Here is a 19,981-nt window from a genome sequence, read left to right as displayed (position 1 = left end):
TAAAATGATCAAACCACGTATTTAGTAAGAGGCACAGCCAGCGTTAGAATCCAGACCTTACTAGTACATGGTTTAAAAATTAAAACAAAAAATGTCTTCCATTATAAATGTAATACTTGCTTGTCAGAGAATATTTGGAAGAGTGGCAGGAAGGGGGAAAATGAGCTCATAATTCTGACTTCCAGTGGAAGCCACATCAACATTTTTATATACTCTTTCCAGTCCTTTTACTGTGTATATATGTATTTTTAACATCTTTATTGGAATATAATTGCTTTACAGTGGTGTGTTAGTTTCTGCTGTATAACAAAGTGAATCAGCTATACATATACATATATCCCCATATCTCCTCCCTCTTGTGTCTCCCTCCCACCCTCCCTACCCCACCCCCCCACTCCCCCACCCTCCCTACCCCACCCCCCCACCCCCCCAACCCCACCCCCCACCCCGCCCCAGGTGGTCACAAAGCACCGAGCTCCCTGTGCTACGCGGCTGCTTCCCACTAGCTATCTAGTTTACATTTGGTAGTGTATATATGTCCATGCCACTCTCTCACTTCGTCCCAGCTTACACTTCCCCCTCCCTATGTCCTCAAGTCCATTCTCTATGTCTGTACTCTGTATATTTTTTAATGTAAGTGTGAACACATGGCATATCAAAATGGATGTATCACCGTTTAAAAATTAGCATCTTCTGATTTTAAAAAGAAAGCACACACATTATAGAAAACCTGGAAAATACTGAACTGCATAAAGGGAATTAGTCACCTAGAATCCCATTAGCCAAAAATAACCACAGTTAATATTTTCATACATTCCTTTAGTCTTTTCCTATCAATTTTCCTTTTTACATAGTTAAGCTCATAATGTTCAAGATTTTTAAGTATAGTTAGCAAAGGTCTACATGGATGATGACAAGAAGGAACCTGATGACAGGCAGTATTTGCCACTCAAATTATTCAACCAGTTTCCATTTATACAGCCATCAAAATATCTGTAAGCCTTTAAGCTGAGTTAAATTTCCACTCAGGAGATTCCTGACATATATTACCAGGTTTGTTTTTTGGTGGTGGTTTTTTTTGCATCCAAGCGGGTCTAAACCATTTACATGACGAGAATACTCCACACATAAAGCTTTCAATACCACGGAAAAGCCCTTCTAAAAGAGGGACGACAACAGCTGTAGTCTGATGAAAAGGTTTTAGTAGCTTACAATGAAAAATACATAATGTGCCTTAAACAATTTGCAACTTAAATTTACATAAAAGAGGCTTAGCAAGAAAATAAGGCATGATTAACAATGGCTCAAGGAAGTTCTAAATGGTGTTTAACTGACCGGATCTGATATTAATAACATTCCAAAGAATATATTATCAAAACTAAAAACTTGAGTTGTACATAAAGTAATAAACCTTTACAACAGCTGTTAAGGAAAAGTGGCTGTGTAAGTTTGCACACAATTACTGAAGGCAAAGAGCAAAGGAGAACTCCAGTTGGAATGAATGTGGATTATCTTCATAGGTCTTCCTCCTGACTTAAACACTCATGACGCACTGAATGAACTGAAAGAGAAAAATCAGCGTTACACTGCAGACCTCAGAACACAGAATACACCCTAGCTTATTTTTAGGCAGCTTCCCTTTTGGTATTCTCATTTGAATTGTGGATTAAAAAAAATCCTTTTCAAAATAGGAGTAAATGATGAGTGGAAAGGTTCATTTTTGTTTGTTTTGTTTTTTTGTGGTACGCGGGCCTCTCACTGCCGTGGCCCCTCCCGTTGCGGAGCACAGGCTCCGACACGCAGGCCCAGCGGCCATGGGTCACGGGGCCCAGCCACTCTGCGGCGGCATGTGGGATCCTCCCGGACCGGGGCACGAACCCGCGTCCCCTGCATCAGCAGGCGGACTCCCAACCGCTGCACCACCAGGGAAGCCCAAAGGTTCATTTTTTGAAGGAAGCAGTCTAATATAAAACCCAATGGGTTTCTCACATCAAAGCTTCTTACAAGAAGCTCATCTTACCCCAATGCACAAAGAATTATTTAAATTCCAAATAATATCTTACTCTAGACATGGTCATGATCAAAGGCACCTACTTACAAATACAAGTAACAGTACAGTTTATACCATTCTATCCCATGGGGAACTTCAGAACTGCAGTTTTACCCCACTGTTCTACCAGACTGCCTTTAAAAAGGTTTATTCCCTTAAAATCTGCTTTATTAAAATAAATTCTAGTGTGCCAGTATATGGATGCACAGAAACAGAATAGCTGACCCTTCCCTTGCAAATCAGAAACCTCAGTGTAGAAGCATCAGTATTTGCTGTGAAATGTTTGCTTCACCACCAAACACACAGCAGTAGACTCTGCCTTTGCTCTCAGTTTTCTTTCGCATTCTTCCAACACCACTGAGGCCCTGGGCACTGCTAATTCCTGCAGCATTCCTGCAAGGCCGGGCTGATTACCCCTCTTTCAGGGAAAATGGAACTTGGGTCAGGACGTTCAGATATTCCTTAAGTAGCCCTTCTGAGGCCAAAGCCTATGCACTTTCTGCTCTACAGGCCAGCTCTCCGTCCTTGGAAACTGAGCGGGACTGTCACCTGAGAAGTTAATGCACACTGAAGAGAACACACCTTTAAGCAGAAGAAATAAACACGTTTACACACAAGCCTTTTTAAAGTGTACTCATAACTGCAGCAACTGCTAAACCGAAAATATGTGCATTTTTGTACTTTGTCAGTTCCAAATTTACTGAGACTTACATCATCATACGGGAAATTCACAACACCTTGCTGAGCAGTATCCCGTCTTCGAAAGCTGTCTGTAAAACACCACAGTAAAATTTATGAGTTTTTTTTAAGCATTTTATCTGAAATTATAATAGTTAATTATGTTGGCACTGGGTTCAAAATGCAGTAACATTTAAATTGTACAACCAGCCAGCATAAACAAAAGACCAAAGCAAAGAAACCAACTGTACCAATACGAATAGATTTAATATGCAACCAAGTAACACAACATGCAGAAGTTGGCCAACTGTCTTTCTCAACATAGAGCTGGAAGGAAACACCTCATCCGAAAGTCAGTAAAAGCTGCACTGACTTCTGAGACCATTCCTTAACTGTGATGGAAGCACAGAATTTCCGACTTCTTAATAACATAGATATTGCTTAATTAGGAAATAGAGGGATGGAGTCCTTAATATGACAAACAGCTGTGATCAGATATTCCACCCATTTGAGCTCTGTCCTATTAAATGAAAAGAATTTACTTTAGTAAGAAAAGCCACCCTCAAATTTGTGTCAGGATGCAAAAAAATCATAAAACCAGATATTAAAAAGGGTAAAAAGCTAAAGAGAGGAACGAAACCAGAAAAAAAAATACAGAAGAAAGTAAAAGAATAGAGGGGAGAGAAAAGTAGAGATTATTGATATAGCTACATTTAAGGACATCTGAAAGAGACCACCATTTTAAATCTTTCCAACAGGAGGAAATAGGAAAGAGCTACCAATGGGTAATTTCACTTTTTTCAAGTATTTCACATTCTGGGGAGAAATCACAGAATATTGCTGATACTCTGATCAAAAACGTTATCAGTTAGCTTGTTATGTTTTGAAACATTTTAGTAAAGTTTAGTTAGGATTTTTTTTGGCCACGCCGTTGGCTTGGGGGATCTTAGTTCCCCGACCAAGGATCGAACCTGGGCCCTCAGCAGTGAGAGCATGGAGTCCTCACCACTGGACCACCAGGGAATTTAGTTAGGATTATTTTAACGGCAGATTACTTAGTAATGTGAAAAAAATTTCTGAGAAAAGAGTTATCCTGCCAGACATGCTTAATAGTGATCTCAAAGGACACACCTGTTAGAGCTCGCAGCTTGACGCAGCAGGCGATGTAATCATCGAAGGTGATCTTTCCATTGGTGCTATATCGTTTTGCAATTGAATTCACAGCCTGGGGACTCAACCTAAATCCTGAAAGGAAGAAAAATCATCCAGGAAAAAAAAAAAAAAAAAAAATCAAGGATTACAAAAAGACAGTTAAAAATAATCAAGCCCCCCCAGATTTTTAGGACTGAGAGGGCTCACTGAAATTATGAATATGTGCTACTTCTACAAATAGAAACCACCTTCATGTAGCACTTAGTTTTAGAAATTAAAAAAAAAATTACTTCTACAAATGAACAGAGAGGTGGAGTCAGTCATACACACCCATTGTTGTCAGGGCCTTCTGCAATTCCTGGGGATCCACTGTTCCACTCCTGTCGCTGTCAAAACTGATAAAGTGTTGTCTCCAGCCGTTTAGTACAGCCCAGAGTTCTTTAAACTCGCTGAAACCCATTGTGCCTGACATATCTCTCTGAACTGTAATCAAGGATTAGCACAACTTTATTTTGCAACATTTTGTAATGATTAAATCAAAGATCAAGGATAAGGGAATTTAATATTCTTTCTGCTGAAAAGGTTAAAAATGTTATACATTCTTTTGGACATGACAGGACAAGAGACTAATGATATAATAAAAAGGGCCTATGGAGAAAAAGCTCTGAGTGCCTATTTCCCCTGGGGAAAAAAGATAATTGATACGATGTGATTACAAGGAAATAAGGAGGCCATTGTGAGCCACCTGTAACAACCAAACTGGGCTGCACTTTCTGGGTGGCCCAGGCTGTGCTGCTTGTCCTTCTGTCCCGGGTCCTCTTTAGCCCTCACACTCCCTTGGTAAGCCCTCCCAGACCCACTGTTTTTACTTTTGGAAAATGAGGTGGGATGAAAGAACCATACCATCAGCACTGGCTAAACTAGTTTAAGAACTGTGATGTGAAAAATCCCATTGCTTGAAGGCCAGGTTTGGATCATGCAGGGCAATCGATGTCACGGTGAAAAAGCCTCCCTGACTGCTCCGGTTTCTATACTTGTTTGTCTTTGATGCTTCCTCAAATTCTTAAATAACGAATGGTCTACTTACTAAACTTCCTTCCTTTTTCACACCAAATACCATCTTGAAAGCTAATGATTTCGGAAAACTTTTTTGTGGTCATTTGTCACTTTGTGTTTACCGGGTATTAATCCTTAGATGAATTCCTTCAGGAAGGATTTTTTTTTTATCCAGAAAAAATACTCTAGGCCACAATCAAGGTAAAGGATACATCCAGCATTGAAACCATAAGCCGGCAAGTCTCCAGGTTAAAAGCTGTTAAATCAAGAAAAGTACATACACATTAATACAATTTCAAAAATTCACATTACATTGGATACATTCAAATTAATTAGGAATGTGATCATTTATACACTTTTATTTTTATATGCTGCTCAATCTACATGGAACTAAATTCATGGAGCTTTGAAGTAGATTTTTTTTTTCCAGCTAGATAGGATTCCTTCCAGGACCCAAATTTGATTTTAACAACTTTAACAGAAATCTTTTAAAAAAGTTTTGCATCGTACTGTTAATATTTTTAGGTGTGATTTATGGTTTTGAAATTGGGGGAAAAATGTGTCCTTGTCTTTAAGAAAAGTATACACTGAAGTTATCTGTAGGTGGAATAAATGTTGAGATCTGGAATTTGCTTTAAAAGAACATGGGCAGGATTACAGATAAAACAAGAATGGCGACACATTGATAACTGTTGAAGCTGAGTGATGGGTATACAGGAGTTCACTGTATAATTACCTCTATTTTTGGATAAGCTTAAACTTTTCTATAACATAGTTTTTAAAAAGTATTATATTCTTTCTTGCCTTTGAAACTGTAATATAGTGAGTTCAATTCACCATAATGAACCACAGTGTATTATCCACCATGGTGAATGGGAGGGTTAGTCTGCTTTGTTCCTACTCACAGTTGACTCTAGCTGGTTTTGCTAGTTCTGGAGTCTGATCATTTGTTTTTCTTTCTTTTCCCTTTAATGTCAGACACTGAATGGTCACTTCCTACCCCAACCAGCGTATGGCCTCTTTTCATAGACAATAAGATAAATAAGCTTGCTAGAATTGTGTGTTAAACAAGAGCATTCTGGACTAAGACCTGATGACCCACTTAGTGATGGCCACTGTTCAGAAACCTTTTTAGTTTACTTACAGTTCAAGGGTGTTCTGAGGGCATTTCCATACCTCACTTAGACAACCAAACTAGAATACACTTATTGGTTAATGGCCTACTGGTACTCTAAGCATTAACAAATTAAAAATAAAGAATTCCTTGCACCTTGCCAATGACTTTGAGGAAGTGTTCTGAGGTACAAAGAAGCGGTAAAACTAGGAAGAAGTGACAATGGTCACGTGGGCAAAGCTAGCATAAATTTGACAAGTTTGTTAAGAGGCACACAGAATTAACATTTTTTACAGCTGTCACTAGCTTCATTTTTATCTCTAACAAAAGTGAATTTAAAACAACTAAGCTAACTCTTATTACTGTAATGTCTCCAAACATTACAAACTATAGGTTTTCTACTTTTAACAGATTCCTCTGTTTGGCATATCCTGGAACCCTGAAATAAAAGGTTGGGAACTGTTTCTATTTTGGTCCTTCAACCTCCATCTGATCCACAGAGACAGTTCTCTGAGGTGAGAAGAGGCAACACTTTTCTACACTTTTGAGAAAGAGTTGGTTGGTTCTTCATTCTGATTTTTAAGTTGTGTGGAGGTATGAAGTCTCTCTAGTGGAGACCAGAGGTTCTCAAACCTGGGTGCTTATCAGAATCACCCAGAGGCTTTAAAAGATCCTGACACCTGGGCTGCACCACAGAACAAATATTATTATTTTTTCAGCTTTATTGAGATATTGTTGACATATGACATTGTGTAAGTTTAAGGTGTACATTGTAATGATTTTCTATATGTATATACTGCAAAATGATTACCATAATAAGGTTAATTAACACATCCATCACCTCACATAGCTACCTTTTGTGTGTGTGGTGAGAAGTTTTAAGATGTACTCTCAAAAACTTTTGTTAAGTATATTCACCACCACCACAGAACAATTAAATCAGAATCTGACTATGGGACTCAGGCATTAGTTTTTTTTTTTTCTTTTTTAAAAGCTTCTCAGATGATTCTAGTGAGTAGTCAAGATTGAGACCACTCTTCTACTCCAAGTGTGATTCCTGGACTAGCTGTTATTAATATCACCTGGGAGCTTTTGTTCTTTTTTCTTTTCCTTTTTCTTTTTGTGGTTTGATGGTGTATGGTCAGGCCACTCAAGATGGCTCTTCTCTTGCTCTCTGTACATCCTCTGCCCGACCAGGGCCTGTGTCACCTATACCCTACGCACAGGACTGACCTTCCTACGTACTTGCCATGGGCCCCAGCTGGTGACAGTTCTTATCAAAGGGGCAGTGAGTGCCCCTCTGCTGGCTTCCCTGGTAACGAACGAGCCCACCTGAGGTAACCCCGCCTTATAACTGGCAGTCTCCCCTTCCCCTCTGGAGTGAAGCCTGCTGCCATGTCCTGCCCACCTTCTGCTGCACACGGTGGGGTGTTGCTCCAGGACCTTGCTTCAGATGTATAAGCTCCCCCATCCATTAAACCACTGATGTCTCTGTGGCTGACTCTGGGCTCTTTCTTTGGTCTTAAAACTGGGCAAGTGCAGGCCTTGTAACAGATGGTTTTCTTTTGTATTATGCTTGTGTTCAGTTCTTTTTGGTTTTTATGAATCTACTGTATGTTTCTGATTTGTGGTTACCCTGTTTTTCAAGTTATGTTAACCCACTACTATATCTAGTTTCTTTAGACTGATAGTCATATAGGCTCAAATACATTCTGAAAAAAAAAGAACACATTTTCTTACTGTCCTCCCCCACATTTTATGATTTTGATGTCCTCTTTTACATCTTCATGTTTATCCTTTTGCTGTTCTTTGTAGTTATCATCGCTTTAAAAACTATTTTTTCGATTTTTTTTTTTTAATCCGGATACTGGCTTATTTAAATGATTTACTTTCCAATTGTGCTTTTCTCTTTCCTATAGATTCTTGCTTCTTTTCTATTTAGAGAAGACCTTTCAATATATCTTTCAGGATATGTTTTGTATTGCTGTATTCTTTTAGTTTTTGTCTGTCTGAGAAATCCTTTCTCTCTCATACTCTAAATAATAATCTTGCTGGGTAGAGTATCCTAGTTTGCAGGTTTTTCCCTTTCAAGACTTTGAATATATCATGCCACTCCCTTCCAGCCTGCAAAGCTTCTGTAGAGAAATCAGCAGATAGCCTTATGGGTGTTCCCTTGTAATTAACTCTTTGTTTTTCCTCACCTGGGAGCTTTTAGAACTGCAGCATCTCAGCCCTTAACATGAACCAACAAAATCAGAATCTGCGCTTTTAACAAGATCCCCAGGGGATATATGTTCACATTAAAGCAGCTGGTTCAACCTGGACCAGCAGGCCCGGAAACCTGTTTAGAGATGCAAATTCTCAGGTCTCACCCCAGATCCTAATGAGAAATGCTAGAGCAGGGCCCGGCAATTTGCTAAAACCAGAGCAGGGCCCTGGTTTTAGCAAACGTTCCAGGTGATGCTGCAGCTGCTGCAGTGTAAGGACTACTACTCCAGAGGGCCTGACACCACAGGACAGGTCCAACTGTGTTTGGATGTAAAGCGAGGCTTTTGGCGGCCAGGAAGCAGCCAGTCCCTGTCTCCCAGGTCTATGAATGACACCATGACCCACTCAGCCCCCTGAGCCAGAAACCTGGGAAAGTCCACAATTCCCTCTCCCTTGACATTTGATCACCTTCCGAACAGCCTTAGGATCCATCCAACTCCAGTCCCACTGTCCTATCCCCAGTGTAGTCAGCACTTCTCTCATCTGTTTGACTCCAAGGGCCACCTAACTGGTATCCCTGACTCTCCACGTTCCCCATACCCATACTCCCCAATTTGGTCGTACAGCCAGGGAAATAGGTGCTCTTCTACTTAAGACCTAGTGGAGGTGTTCCACTGCCCTCAGGATAAAGTCCAAACACCTTAATTGGCATATAAGGTCATACACTTATTTTCTCAGTTCAGCTCCTTTCCTACTGTTCATTCAACCCCATAAGCTACCTCTGGTCAATTTCTCTCAGTTCCTTGATTGAACCATCCTCCCTCTCATCTCTGGGTACACACTGTTCTATCTGTCCGGAACACAGCTTCCCTACCTCACTCACTTCTTGGTCTGCATCATTTCTGCTCAACTTTCATTTCTCCTCAGTTGAGGTATCGATTCTGCAAGGAAAACTTTCCGGATCTCTGTCTGGGCTACTGGCCCCTCTGATGTGACCCCACAGCTTACAGTAAAAGGTAAACCCTTTACCTACCCCAGTGCTTTTCACCGTGTTCCCCAGGCACTGTTGGCGCTTGCAGACCCCAGCACCTACCACGTGGTAGGTGTCCATTAGAAATGTGTTGGTTGGCCAAATGAATGAACACGTGAGACTGAATTCTCATCCCTATGTAGGAAGCTGTATACCCCTCTCAAAGAGCCTAAGGAGGATATGGTTTTTAAATGGACTCTTCTGATTTTCACTGATACTTAAAAGTAATGTATAATCCCTTAGGTAAATATCAATCTTTCTTAAGTCAAAATGCAAATATGGGTATATGATTTTTCCATTTTAGGAAGTCTTCTATACTCATTAATTCATCAAATGCCTATTAAATATTCATTATGTGCAGGGCTCAGGGTACCAGGGACATTGGAGATACAAACGTGACACTAGAACCTGGCCCAGCTGACAGTCTAAAGTTAAAGATAAGTCATGTGCACAAGGTAGAGGATGGTAAGCCATAATGGAGGCACCAAAAACTACCAGATGTTGAGGAGAGGCTCCTTCTTGGTAAGAAAGACTTCGTAGAAGAAGCAGCATTTAAGCCAAATTTTGAACAACAGAAAAGATTTGGGACATCTGGAGACAGCCATGTAGAGCTAGGGGCCTGCATAAGCAAAGAGAGAAGCAGTGAAGTCCGGAAAGGAAAGGGGAGAAATTATCGTTAGATGAGGCTGCATCACTGAGGAGACTGAATTCCTGGGAGGCTGTCTAGCTTTTGTTTTATATGGGCACCATGGAGCTACTCAGGATTTTTAGAGGAGGAGAGTAAAAGGTTAGAGCTCTTTGCCAGGGAGAACAGAAATCTGGTCCTCTTTTGTGAGAGGACTGAGAAGGGAGGGAATGAGGTAGGCAGTGAACAAAACAGAAAAGTCACCATTCTGGGCTGTTCCAATGAGTTAGAACACTGACATCTAGTAAGTTTGGGTGAGGAGAATTCTTGTTCAATTTTAATAGTATTTTTTTCCCCCAGAAAGAGCTTTCACTAATGCTAATCCTATTTTAAATAATTTCAAAAGAATCTTTGTTATAATTTTATCTTGACTCTCTATCTCCTTTCTCCTGTTCATTCTGCTAAAATACCTCAAACAACTTTTCTTCTAGTGGAAATCCACAACGTAACAGACCTAGCAGGAAAATCCCACCTGCAGTTGTTTCTCTCAACCTTACCACAGAGGAACAACTACTACACTCGAGGAAAAAAGAGCAACTTCCCTCATCAGCGCCACCTCTAGGCATGACTGCTCCCTCTTAAACTGGTTAAGAAGGTGCCACGGGTTTCTCTATCCCCACTGCCACCCCTAGCGCCCGTCCGCACTTTCTGGCTTGGAAGCTGGCTTGAAAAGACCAATGGCTGTATAACTTCTGCATTACAACACTCACTCTGACATCTCACAACCAAGATGGTTTTGTGGTTCATTACAGCCTCCATAACCAGATGACAGCAAGCAAATTAATTCAGTCACATGATCCAGATGATTCAGGATATGTCTTTTCTATAACTCAGTGATCTAAGATCTTTAGTAAATGCAGCTTTCGCAAATGAAATTTTTAAAAGGACTGCTCTCCAAGGATATACTGCCCACTTTGTTCGTTGAAAACCAGCCACACCTCTTCTACTGAAAGGGTGTAGATAATAGTCTATGTTGTGACTTGGCTCACTTCTGTAAACCCTGCTATTAGACCTTCTTTGTTCACCAGCTCCAATTGCTTGAGGTTAACAACTAATGATTTAAATGTATTGCCTACAATAGTTAAAAAAAAAAAAATTCCCTAATCTAGAAAAGGGCTTCTTTTGTTTAGGACCAGGGTAGATGACAGAAATGCAAAAGTTCCTCTTTTGTATTAATTCCCACAACTAGGAAATGTTAATTGGATACTGAAGTCATAAAACAAAGGATGATAAAAATGGATATGCAAATAGTTTAAAAAGAGAGCCACCTAGTAACTGTGCCATATCAAACAGTCAAAAATGGCCACTACGGGTCCTCAATTGTGAATTCTAGTTTGAGTGTTGTTTTTTTTTTTTTTCTTAAGGGATCTTAGTTCCCAAACAGGGATCAAACCCGGGGCCACCGCAGTGAAAGCACCAAGTCCTAACCACTGGACAGCCAGGGAATTCCCTAGTTTGAGTGTTTTAATTCACAGCTTACTGGGAAGTTGAGTCTTCGATCTGATGTTCTGTCTCAATTAACAACTGGCAGAGAAGTTGGTAGGTCATGTACATTAGCCAAGACACTATTCTCTATCATGGTCAAGACATGATTTGAAGAGAAGCATGTGGCATGTGTGGGATGCAGCATCTTGGCAGGAGTTCCCTCTCTGCAGCTCATGCAGAGTCAAAAGGCAGGAAGCAGGTGTAAGTACAGGGGCAGTCTGTGAGGAACTGGGGGGTGGCAGGAAGGAGGATTACTGTAAAGAGTTTAGAAATTAGGAAGGGCACGTCTTACTTAGCCTGATGTAGAAAGAGGAAAGACCTAGGGGATGTCAAGGTGAGCGTTCATGCTGCCAGGAGTTGAGACCAGGAGTGCAGAACTGGCTCCCTGAGGACTAGGGGTTGGGGACCAGGCACCGGGGAAAAGGGAGGGTAGGACCAACTACTCAGAACTAGGCATGCAGGACAGGCCACTCAAAGCCCTAAGTGCCACCAGGCTCAGAGACAGAATAAGCTCTTGGCAAACAGTCAGCAGTGAATGTTAGCTCCTATCATTAACAACACCTGACCTGGTGGATTTCATTTCAGCACCTTACCTCATTTTCTGAGGAGGCCATACAGACTGTCATTGGTTTGAACGGTTCCAGATACATGGAACCCAAATCCAAGAAACCCACGAAATCGGTGGGTAGTGTGGAATGATTCAGTAAGAACTGTTTTCAAATTAACATTTTAAAATACAAAAGAACCAACCGAATTCAGCTTTTGAAATTCTTAACTTTGCTGGATCAGAAAAGCTCAGATTCCTTGAAGGCTATAATAATCACAAGTAACATCTGAAATATGAAATACAAGAGTACTTCTAGAGACACTTTGGGGCTCCTAACTTACGTTTGTATCCTCCAGCAATGCCCGACTGTGTCAGGCATCTCTGCAATTCATCAGCATCTATTTGTCCATCCTTTAAAAAAAAAAAAATAGGAAAAGGAATCACAATCGTGATTTGTACTTTCTAGTTCTTTACATTCAGTATTCAGTGTAGCAATAATGGTAAAGAAAATGAATATTATCATGCATGAGACTTTTTTAAAGGGATGCCTGCTAAAAGTAGGCATTCTTTTTCCTCACCCTACTTCCCATAACAATTTAATTACAGAAAGAAAGACAAATTGTTAGGGCCTCTTCCACAAATGTATAATTAGGACCATAAACAAAAAATACATTTCTTAATACCTTAGGTAAAGTGGGCATTCAATGTCAGGCTTTATTTTAAATAATCATTACACAAGAATTAACCAAGTCTGAAAGCTGCTTACACCTATACTTTAGAGGAAATGATGAAAAGGTATTGGTAGTACTAAATTCCCAAATTAGACTTGGCATAAATGTTCGCAAGTATAAGATTCCTCTTTTAATAAAACAGTGAGGTGAATTCAGTTTCTTCCACTGAGATATGAATAAAACTAGTTTCTGTCTTGAACTACTCTCAGTCTGAGCTAGGAATCTGCCAAAGCAAGCATTTTAAAATTATTTATGTAGTTGATTAAAAGTCTTATTACTCTTTCTAGCTTTTTTTTGTCAGGGTGTGTGGAGAGCAGGGTACACAGATGACATCAGTAAATGAAAAGTCTGGTTCCCACAGAAAGCGTCCTCTGTGATCACCTTTGCTTATGATGTGATGAACTGTTTTTTTTTTTGGATCACGATTATACCTGGGAGACAGAGGTTCCCCGTGCTTATTCACTGGCTGACCTAGGTCAGAATTAGATACATGTTATTTATAGGGATTTTAAAATAAAATACCTCAATCCTCAAGTCCATGACTATTATATGTTCTAGACGAGGGGCATGATCAATAATGTGAAAAACGATGGGCATGCTGCTGCAGGCCAGGGCTGCTGAAAGCTAAGCAGGGGGGGTCACTTACATGGCTGCAGGCACAGGCAATCTAAGAATAAGGAGTCTTGAGCTTTGCCGTGTCTTGTGGTTTCAAAGATACTGATCACTAACAGATGAAGCAGATACTTAAGGGGCAGCTCTTTCAGTTTTAGACTCAATTTTCCAGTGTTTCTCAAATGGTATTTCTTAGAGTGCTATTCTAAAAGGTGGCTGTAATTCCATAATAGTCTAAGGCATTTTCACATTCAGATCGTGTTATTTCTAGCTTTTGATCAAAACAAAGCTAAGTTGAATTCATAAGCACAGACACCCCCTCTGGACATGTTTGGGTTATACCAACAGTGTATTTACCATATACATTCACTGACCTGGGAGCTGGGGAAGGGGCCTCCCTCAAGATGCACTACCGCCTGTCATATGACTTAGAATGTAAAGAAGTGAATGGTCTTGGGGTGCTGACCTTAATTCTCTCTCTGGGTCAACAGACCACAACAACACCTGATAAGGACATGAAAGATGTGACCTGGTAACAGCATCTGCATCAAAGAGGAACTAAACTGTTCAGAAGATTAACTTCCTGATAGTAAGAAGAATATAGTACCTTTCTTATTTTGAAGCTGGTGGGTTTTTACCATACATACCTATTTCCTAAGGGGGTAACTGATTAACAATCAAACTCTACCCAGAGGAAGTGTCCCCTAGAATCTGGCTACAGAATTACTAGTACCACATGCTTTTAATTGTACAAAGAAGGGTTTAACGTTCAGCAGATCTGGTATTTCTTCTCTGGAAACCACTATGGACCCTGACAATTCAGTTCTAAAGACATCTTTCTACCTTACATATCTTCAAAGCACATTTATACTAGCCTGTTCTGTTGAATCTGACCCTAATTCAATCACAAGTTTAGTTCTGAAAGTAACATAAACACGAGTAACCCTTTGTCCTTATTTGTTCTGAATATTCAAAAATAACTGCCTGTGAACTTCTCTTTTTTTTTTTTTTTCTTGTGCGGAAGCAAAGGAATTCTTTTCCAGAGGAAAGGCTGTTTTTCTGTGCCACTCGAACTAAGGTTAATACAAATGTAGAATCTGACAGTCCTTTAATGTTAAAGGGAAAAGCTAACCTGTCCAGCTACAGCAGCAAAGTAACCATACAGCGGATCCTGAGTTTGTCCGGGAAACGCAGGCCCTCCGGGAGCCCCTCCATACTGTAAGACAGGAAACAAATGCATCATTCCGCTGACCAAGTTTTATTCTTTCACCACTGAGTGCCTCATGCAAAGCCAGGCAATTGCCAGGCCTTCGCTGTCAGTCGTTTGCCACCCGGAATTCTCTACCTGCAATCACTCCTCCCCTTTCTCCCATTCTCACCCCGTTATAATTTAAAAACCGGCAGCTAGCATCAAAATGAGTAGTCTTGACAGTGACATCAGTGTAAGTGAAGCAACTTTACAAACCCCCATTAACCCGCAGGCTACTGAGATAAACGCAACCTGGGCATGCAACTTACATTTTTCTAGCGTTTACGGTATTTTTAAAGCGTTTTGAAACAGGTGTAGCCTCGGGAGGGGTGAGGTGTGTCAAGGCGAGGGAACTTTCTCTTTTGGAAACAGTTCCCACGACGACGCGCATCCCTGACGCAGGGCGAGGCGGCCTTCCTCCCGGAGGTCTTTGACTCTAACGGACTTTCCCTGACTTTCCTGTTTTTCCCACTTTCTTTCAGAGAGGGAGAAGTGAACCGCAGGACCATTCTAGATTAAAATGGCTGTTGCTCTCAGGGAAGGCGGAGAGGAAGGCAACACCCCATGTGCACGATTTCACGCCGCGGATCCGGGAGTCACAGGGTGGGCTTCTTGGGTCAAAACCACCCGCGCCCCGGCCCCGCGCAGCCAGCCGAGGGGAGAAGGGACAGAGGGAAAGAGGGCGCTGAGACAGAGGCCGGTCGGCAGGGGCCTGGGGAGAGGCGGCTGGCAGGGCGGGGGCGCCCGGGAGCCGCCCCGGCGGAGTCGCCACGTGTGGCCTCTCGGCGCCCCCGGCGTCCAGGGGTCGCACCCCGGCCGCGAGCCCGGGAGGGCAGCACTCACCCCGCCTGCGTAGTAGCCGCCGCCGGCGCCAGGGTGCCCGGGGTACGCCATGCTGCCCTCTGTGCCTCAGCCCTGCGCCTCCCGCCTCCCCACCGCGGCCGCCTCGGGCCGCACCACCGGAGCCCACGGGGGACGCGCTTCAGGCCCGCCGGCCCTGCCTGGCTCCATTTCCGGCCCCTCGCCCGTTCCTGCGGTCCGCCCGGTCTTTGGTGTTTTATGTACTCAGGCCCTGATGAATCGGAGGTCCGGTAAGTGACTTCAGACCTGCGATACAATTCGCACCTGGGACTGTCCTCCCTTCGAAACGAATGGCACGTTCCGACACTAACCCAGTTCCCGGGGTATTCTTTTTCTCTTCCTGCTTGGACATCTTCTGTTACGCTTTTTATTTTAAATAACTTTACTGGACAGGCCTACGGGCTCTAAGCAGAGTGCGGTATTGGGGGAAGGGGCTGAAGGCTTTAGGGCAGCTCTTAGATGCTTCCGGGGAAAGGAGACCTCGTCGAAAAATCAAAATTTGAAAGCGCCCTCGGGAAACTGGAATAAACTCGAGGAACAGAGGGCGGGGGAGCGTTGGCTGACGGTTGCACTTATCACTGAACAATAAGGGCGTGTTTCCTTTCTAGGGGATACTGTCATCTCCTGGCTAAGCTGGGTGTGAGTAGGCTGTGGCCTGGGGAGTATAGAGAGCATTTACTGGGCAGGGCAGCCTCTGCCAGATTGTTATTAGAAATTGAGTTGTTTGAATTATCTGGATGATTTAGGCAAAACAATCCCATTCTCCAAAATTACTCAGCTGCTTTTTATGCAAGAAAAGTTTAGCGCAAGCTGAGAGTGTGCTGGTAAATATTCAGGAGGGTGAGAGAGCTGGAACTTGGAACTTCACTCAGTTGATTCAGGAAACGGTTTTCTTTACTTCGCACAGTTTTCTTTTTCACCTAAACAGTTTGAAGCAATTCAGATGTGAGATTTTTGTTTGGTTTTGTTTCATGTAATTTCAGTCACGCAGAATGTTTTTCTGAATTTTAACGTTTTAAGAAATGCAATAACGAGCAAGATTCGCAGTATTTGCTATGGAGGTTGCACAGAAAAATTGAATGAGTCATGAACATTTAACAAATATTGGAGCACCCGCTGTGCGAGGTACTGTGCTTGTTCACCGTGGTGGACCGAGTTCCTCCGTACTGAGTTCCTGGTTTTTGTTCTCACTAGGGTCATTGTTTTACTCATGTATAAACTTCCCTCTCAAGTTCTCTTTTTGGATACCCAAATGCTAAAAACCAAAGTCCTGAATTGTGAGAAAATTCTAATAGTCCTTGTTGTCTTATATCAAGTAAACTATGTATTACTTGCTTTGTGTTTGATTCAGGAAGTTGATTACTGTTTTCAAATACCACAGCCATCATCAACGTAGATTAGACATATGAGTCCTTTGGCCTATGTAGAGTTTTGGGTTTTTTTCTCCCTACTATTTTTTATTGTGGTAAGAGCACAACATGAGATCTACCAGCCTAACGAATTTTTAAGTGTACCATGCACTATTGTTAAAAGCATGCAGTGTTGTACAGAAGATCTCCAGAACGTTTCCTCTCACATGACTAAAAATCTATACCAGTGAACAACTCCCCATTTCCTCTTCTCAGCCCCTGACAACCACGATTCTACTTTGTTTCTCTGAGTTTGACTACTTTAGATACCTCATATAAGTAGAATCATGCAATATTTGTCTTCTTGTGATTGACTTGTTTCACTTAGCATACTGTCCTTGAGGTTCAATCATGTAAAATATTATAGGATTTCCTTCTTTTTTAAGGCTAGATAACAATGTATTGTATGTACATACTACATTTTTAAAAATCCATTCATGCATAGATGGACATTTGTGTTGCTGCCACATCTTGGTTACTGTGAATAATGTTGCAGTGAACATGGGTGTAAAATCTCTTTGAAATCCTGTTTTTAATTATTTTGAATATATACCCAGAAGTGGGGTTGCTAGATCATATGGTAGTTTTCATTTTCTGAGGAACTTCCATACTGTTTTCATAGCAGCCTCACCATTTCTAACTCCCACCAATAATGTGCAGGAGTTCCAGTTTCTCCAAATACTTGCCAACGCTTATTGTCTATTGTTTTTGTTTTGATAATAGACATCCTGACAGGTATGAGGTGATATCTCATTGTGGTTTTGATTTGCATTTCCCTGATAATTAGTGACATTGAACATTTTTCCATATACCTGCTGTTCATTTGTATGTCTCTTTTGTAAAAATGTCTATTTAAGTTTTTAGCGCATTTTTAAATTGGGTTATTAGTTTTGTTTTTTTTTACCATTGAGTTGCGGGAGTTCCTTATGTATTTTAGAGACTAACTCCTTGTCAGATATACGGTTTGCAAATATTTTCTGCCATTCCATGGGTTGCCTTTTCATTCTGTTGTTTCTTTTGCTGTGCAGAAGCTTTTTAGTCTGATGTAGTCCTACTTATTCATTTTGTTTTTGTTGTTTGTGCTTTTGGTGTCATAGCCATGAAATCATTGCCAGGACCGATGTGACAAAGCTTTCCCCCTAAGTTTTCTTCTAGAAGTTTTAGGTCTTACATTTAAGACTTACATTTAAGTCTTTGAGTTGATTTTGTGTATGGTGTAAGATAGGGGTCCAATTTCGTTCTTGTGCATGTGGATATCCAGTTTTCCCAGCACCATTTGTCGAAGAGGCCATCCTTTCTCTATTGTGTAATTTTGGCATTCTTGTCCAAGATCAGTTGACTGTATATGCATGGATTTATTTCTGGGCTCTCTATTCTGTTTCTTAGCCTCTGTTTTGAAGTCTGTGTTTTCCAACTATAAGGAATAGAGGTGAGGGCTGAATTCAAAGTTGAGTGTAAGTTCCTTCAAGACTCAAGTTTGAAAGAAGTATATAGCATAAAAAATATTTGTAAGAATGCAGAATTAGTTTTGTGGAAAAACATCTATGTTCATTGTCATTTCAGTTGTCTTTAACACCTTCCTACTGCCCCGCTGCTAAAGAATTGAATTTAATGGAGTGCTACAAATGAAATTCTCACAATTATTGCTAACAAATTGGTAAGCTGCTGCTGTTTTAGTCTATGCAAAAAATTGTGGCAACTAATAGTAACAGACACATATATAGTACGTAATATGTGCCAGACCCTCTTCTAAGTGCTTTATATATTTGCTTAATCCTCATAAAACCCCATGAGATGGATGCTGTTATCATCCTCTATATCCAGTTGAGGGTACAGAGGAGGTGAGAGAACTTGCCCAGAGCTGAATTATGCTACCGGGCTGTCTGGCTCCTGGAGTCTGTGCCCCGTATCAGGGGGCAGCAAACTTTGTAAAGGGCCAGATAGTAAATAAATTAGGTTTTGTGGGACGTACAGTCTCTGTAGCAACTACTCAGTTCTGCCCCTGTACCATGCAAGCATCCATAGACAATACACAAATGAATGGCTGTGGCTTTGTTCCAGTACAGCTTTATTTATGGACACCAGAATTTGCATTTCATATAATTTTCATATGTCATGAAATATTACTCTTTATTTTATTTTTTTGATTATTAAAAAAAGTATGTATCATTTAGGTCCCAGGTGTATAAAAGCAGGAAGTGGGCCAGATTGGTCCCTTGTGTAGTAGTTTGCCAACCATTGTTGCAAACCGCAAACACTGTTGCAAACCCCTCCAGGATTCTGGTTTATGACTCTGGGAGAATAGCATGTTAGCAAATGATTGTTGGTTTCAAGATAAAGCTTATAGGTACTGGTGGCTGAGTTACCCTGAGAAATGCTGACCTCCCTGGGGTAGGATCCTATGTATAGAGTGGCTTCCAGTAAGATGGTCAAAAGGAAAACTCTGAAACTCTGACTCATTGGTCTCAGTCTTGCCCTTTGTAGTGGCAGCCAGGGGCGTGCACCATGACAAAGCTGGATGCAAAGCTAGCTTTTAAATGTTATTCATGTAACGTGGATTCTTTATTTATGGCTGAGTATTGCCAAGCCTAAAAAAAAAAATCAGGAAAAAATAAAGATTCAATAAGAACTCTGCAAGAATAGAGGTGAATACAGACAATTTACTTTTATGGTTTTGATATTCATTCCCATGGAAGGGGTGAAAGTGGAGAGTGAGAGAAAAGAGCAGCTCTACTAAGTTCTTGGTTTGTGCCAAGTGTTGGCCTAGGTACTTCCCTATGGTTGCACTTCAAGAACATCACCTTGGAAAAGAGATGCAATTATCCACATTTTATAGATGAGGAAACTGAGGTATAGGTAACTTCCCCAAGGTTACAGACCAGGTCTTGAGCCCAACGGGTTTATCCAACTCTAAAACATGGGTGTTTAAAATGTAAACAAACTACAAAGATGCTAAACCAAGCTTACATTTTCCCCATCATTGTGCCGCTTCCTGAGGAATTTGGGCAGAAGAGGGGCTGCCAGAGAAGAATCTTAGGGGTAGAAAAACCCTCCAAAGTTTATAAGAGTCAGCCTTGGGCAAGAACACAAATCATCAAAGAAATAGTTCAGAGC

At 41.2% G+C, this 19,981-nt stretch overlaps 1 protein-coding gene across 1 annotated transcript; it reads right to left on the bottom strand.

Annotated features, from left to right (window-relative positions):
- Window positions 1–1,185: 1,185 nt before the first annotated feature.
- Window positions 1,186–15,585, bottom strand: SRI (sorcin). The gene is made up of 8 exons (XM_004323160.4): window positions 15,441–15,585; window positions 14,481–14,564; window positions 12,347–12,416; window positions 5,149–5,192; window positions 4,211–4,358; window positions 3,860–3,973; window positions 2,762–2,820; window positions 1,186–1,561 (listed from the first exon to the last, which is right to left on the bottom strand). Exons 1-8 carry the CDS (start codon window positions 15,489–15,491, stop codon window positions 1,535–1,537), a joined length of 597 nt encoding a protein of 198 aa, XP_004323208.1. The 5' UTR covers window positions 15,492–15,585; the 3' UTR covers window positions 1,186–1,534.
- Between the last annotated feature and the right edge of the window lie 4,396 nt (window positions 15,586–19,981).

Source organism: Tursiops truncatus, chromosome 9, assembly GCF_011762595.2.
Source record: "Tursiops truncatus isolate mTurTru1 chromosome 9, mTurTru1.mat.Y, whole genome shotgun sequence".
Lineage (NCBI taxonomy): Eukaryota > Metazoa > Chordata > Mammalia > Artiodactyla > Delphinidae > Tursiops > Tursiops truncatus.
Note: the sequence above shows the minus strand (reverse complement) of the source record. Positions and strands in the feature narration are given on the sequence as shown.

What these genes read in the sequence shown, in the direction of transcription:
- SRI (XM_004323160.4), bottom strand. Translation starts at nt 15,491, where the DNA reads ATGGCGTACCCCGGGCACCCTGGCGCCGGCGGCGGCTACTACGCAGGC. An exon ending in CAAGCTGCGAGCTCTAACAG is followed by an intron (nt 2,821 to 3,859) that starts GTGTGTCCTTTG and finishes GGTGTTTTACAG; the next exon opens with ACAGCTTTCGAAGACGGGAT. An exon ending in TGAATTTCCCGTATGATGAT is followed by an intron (nt 1,562 to 2,761) that starts GTAAGTCTCAGT and finishes TTTCTCTTTCAG; the next exon opens with TTCATTCAGTGCGTCATGAG.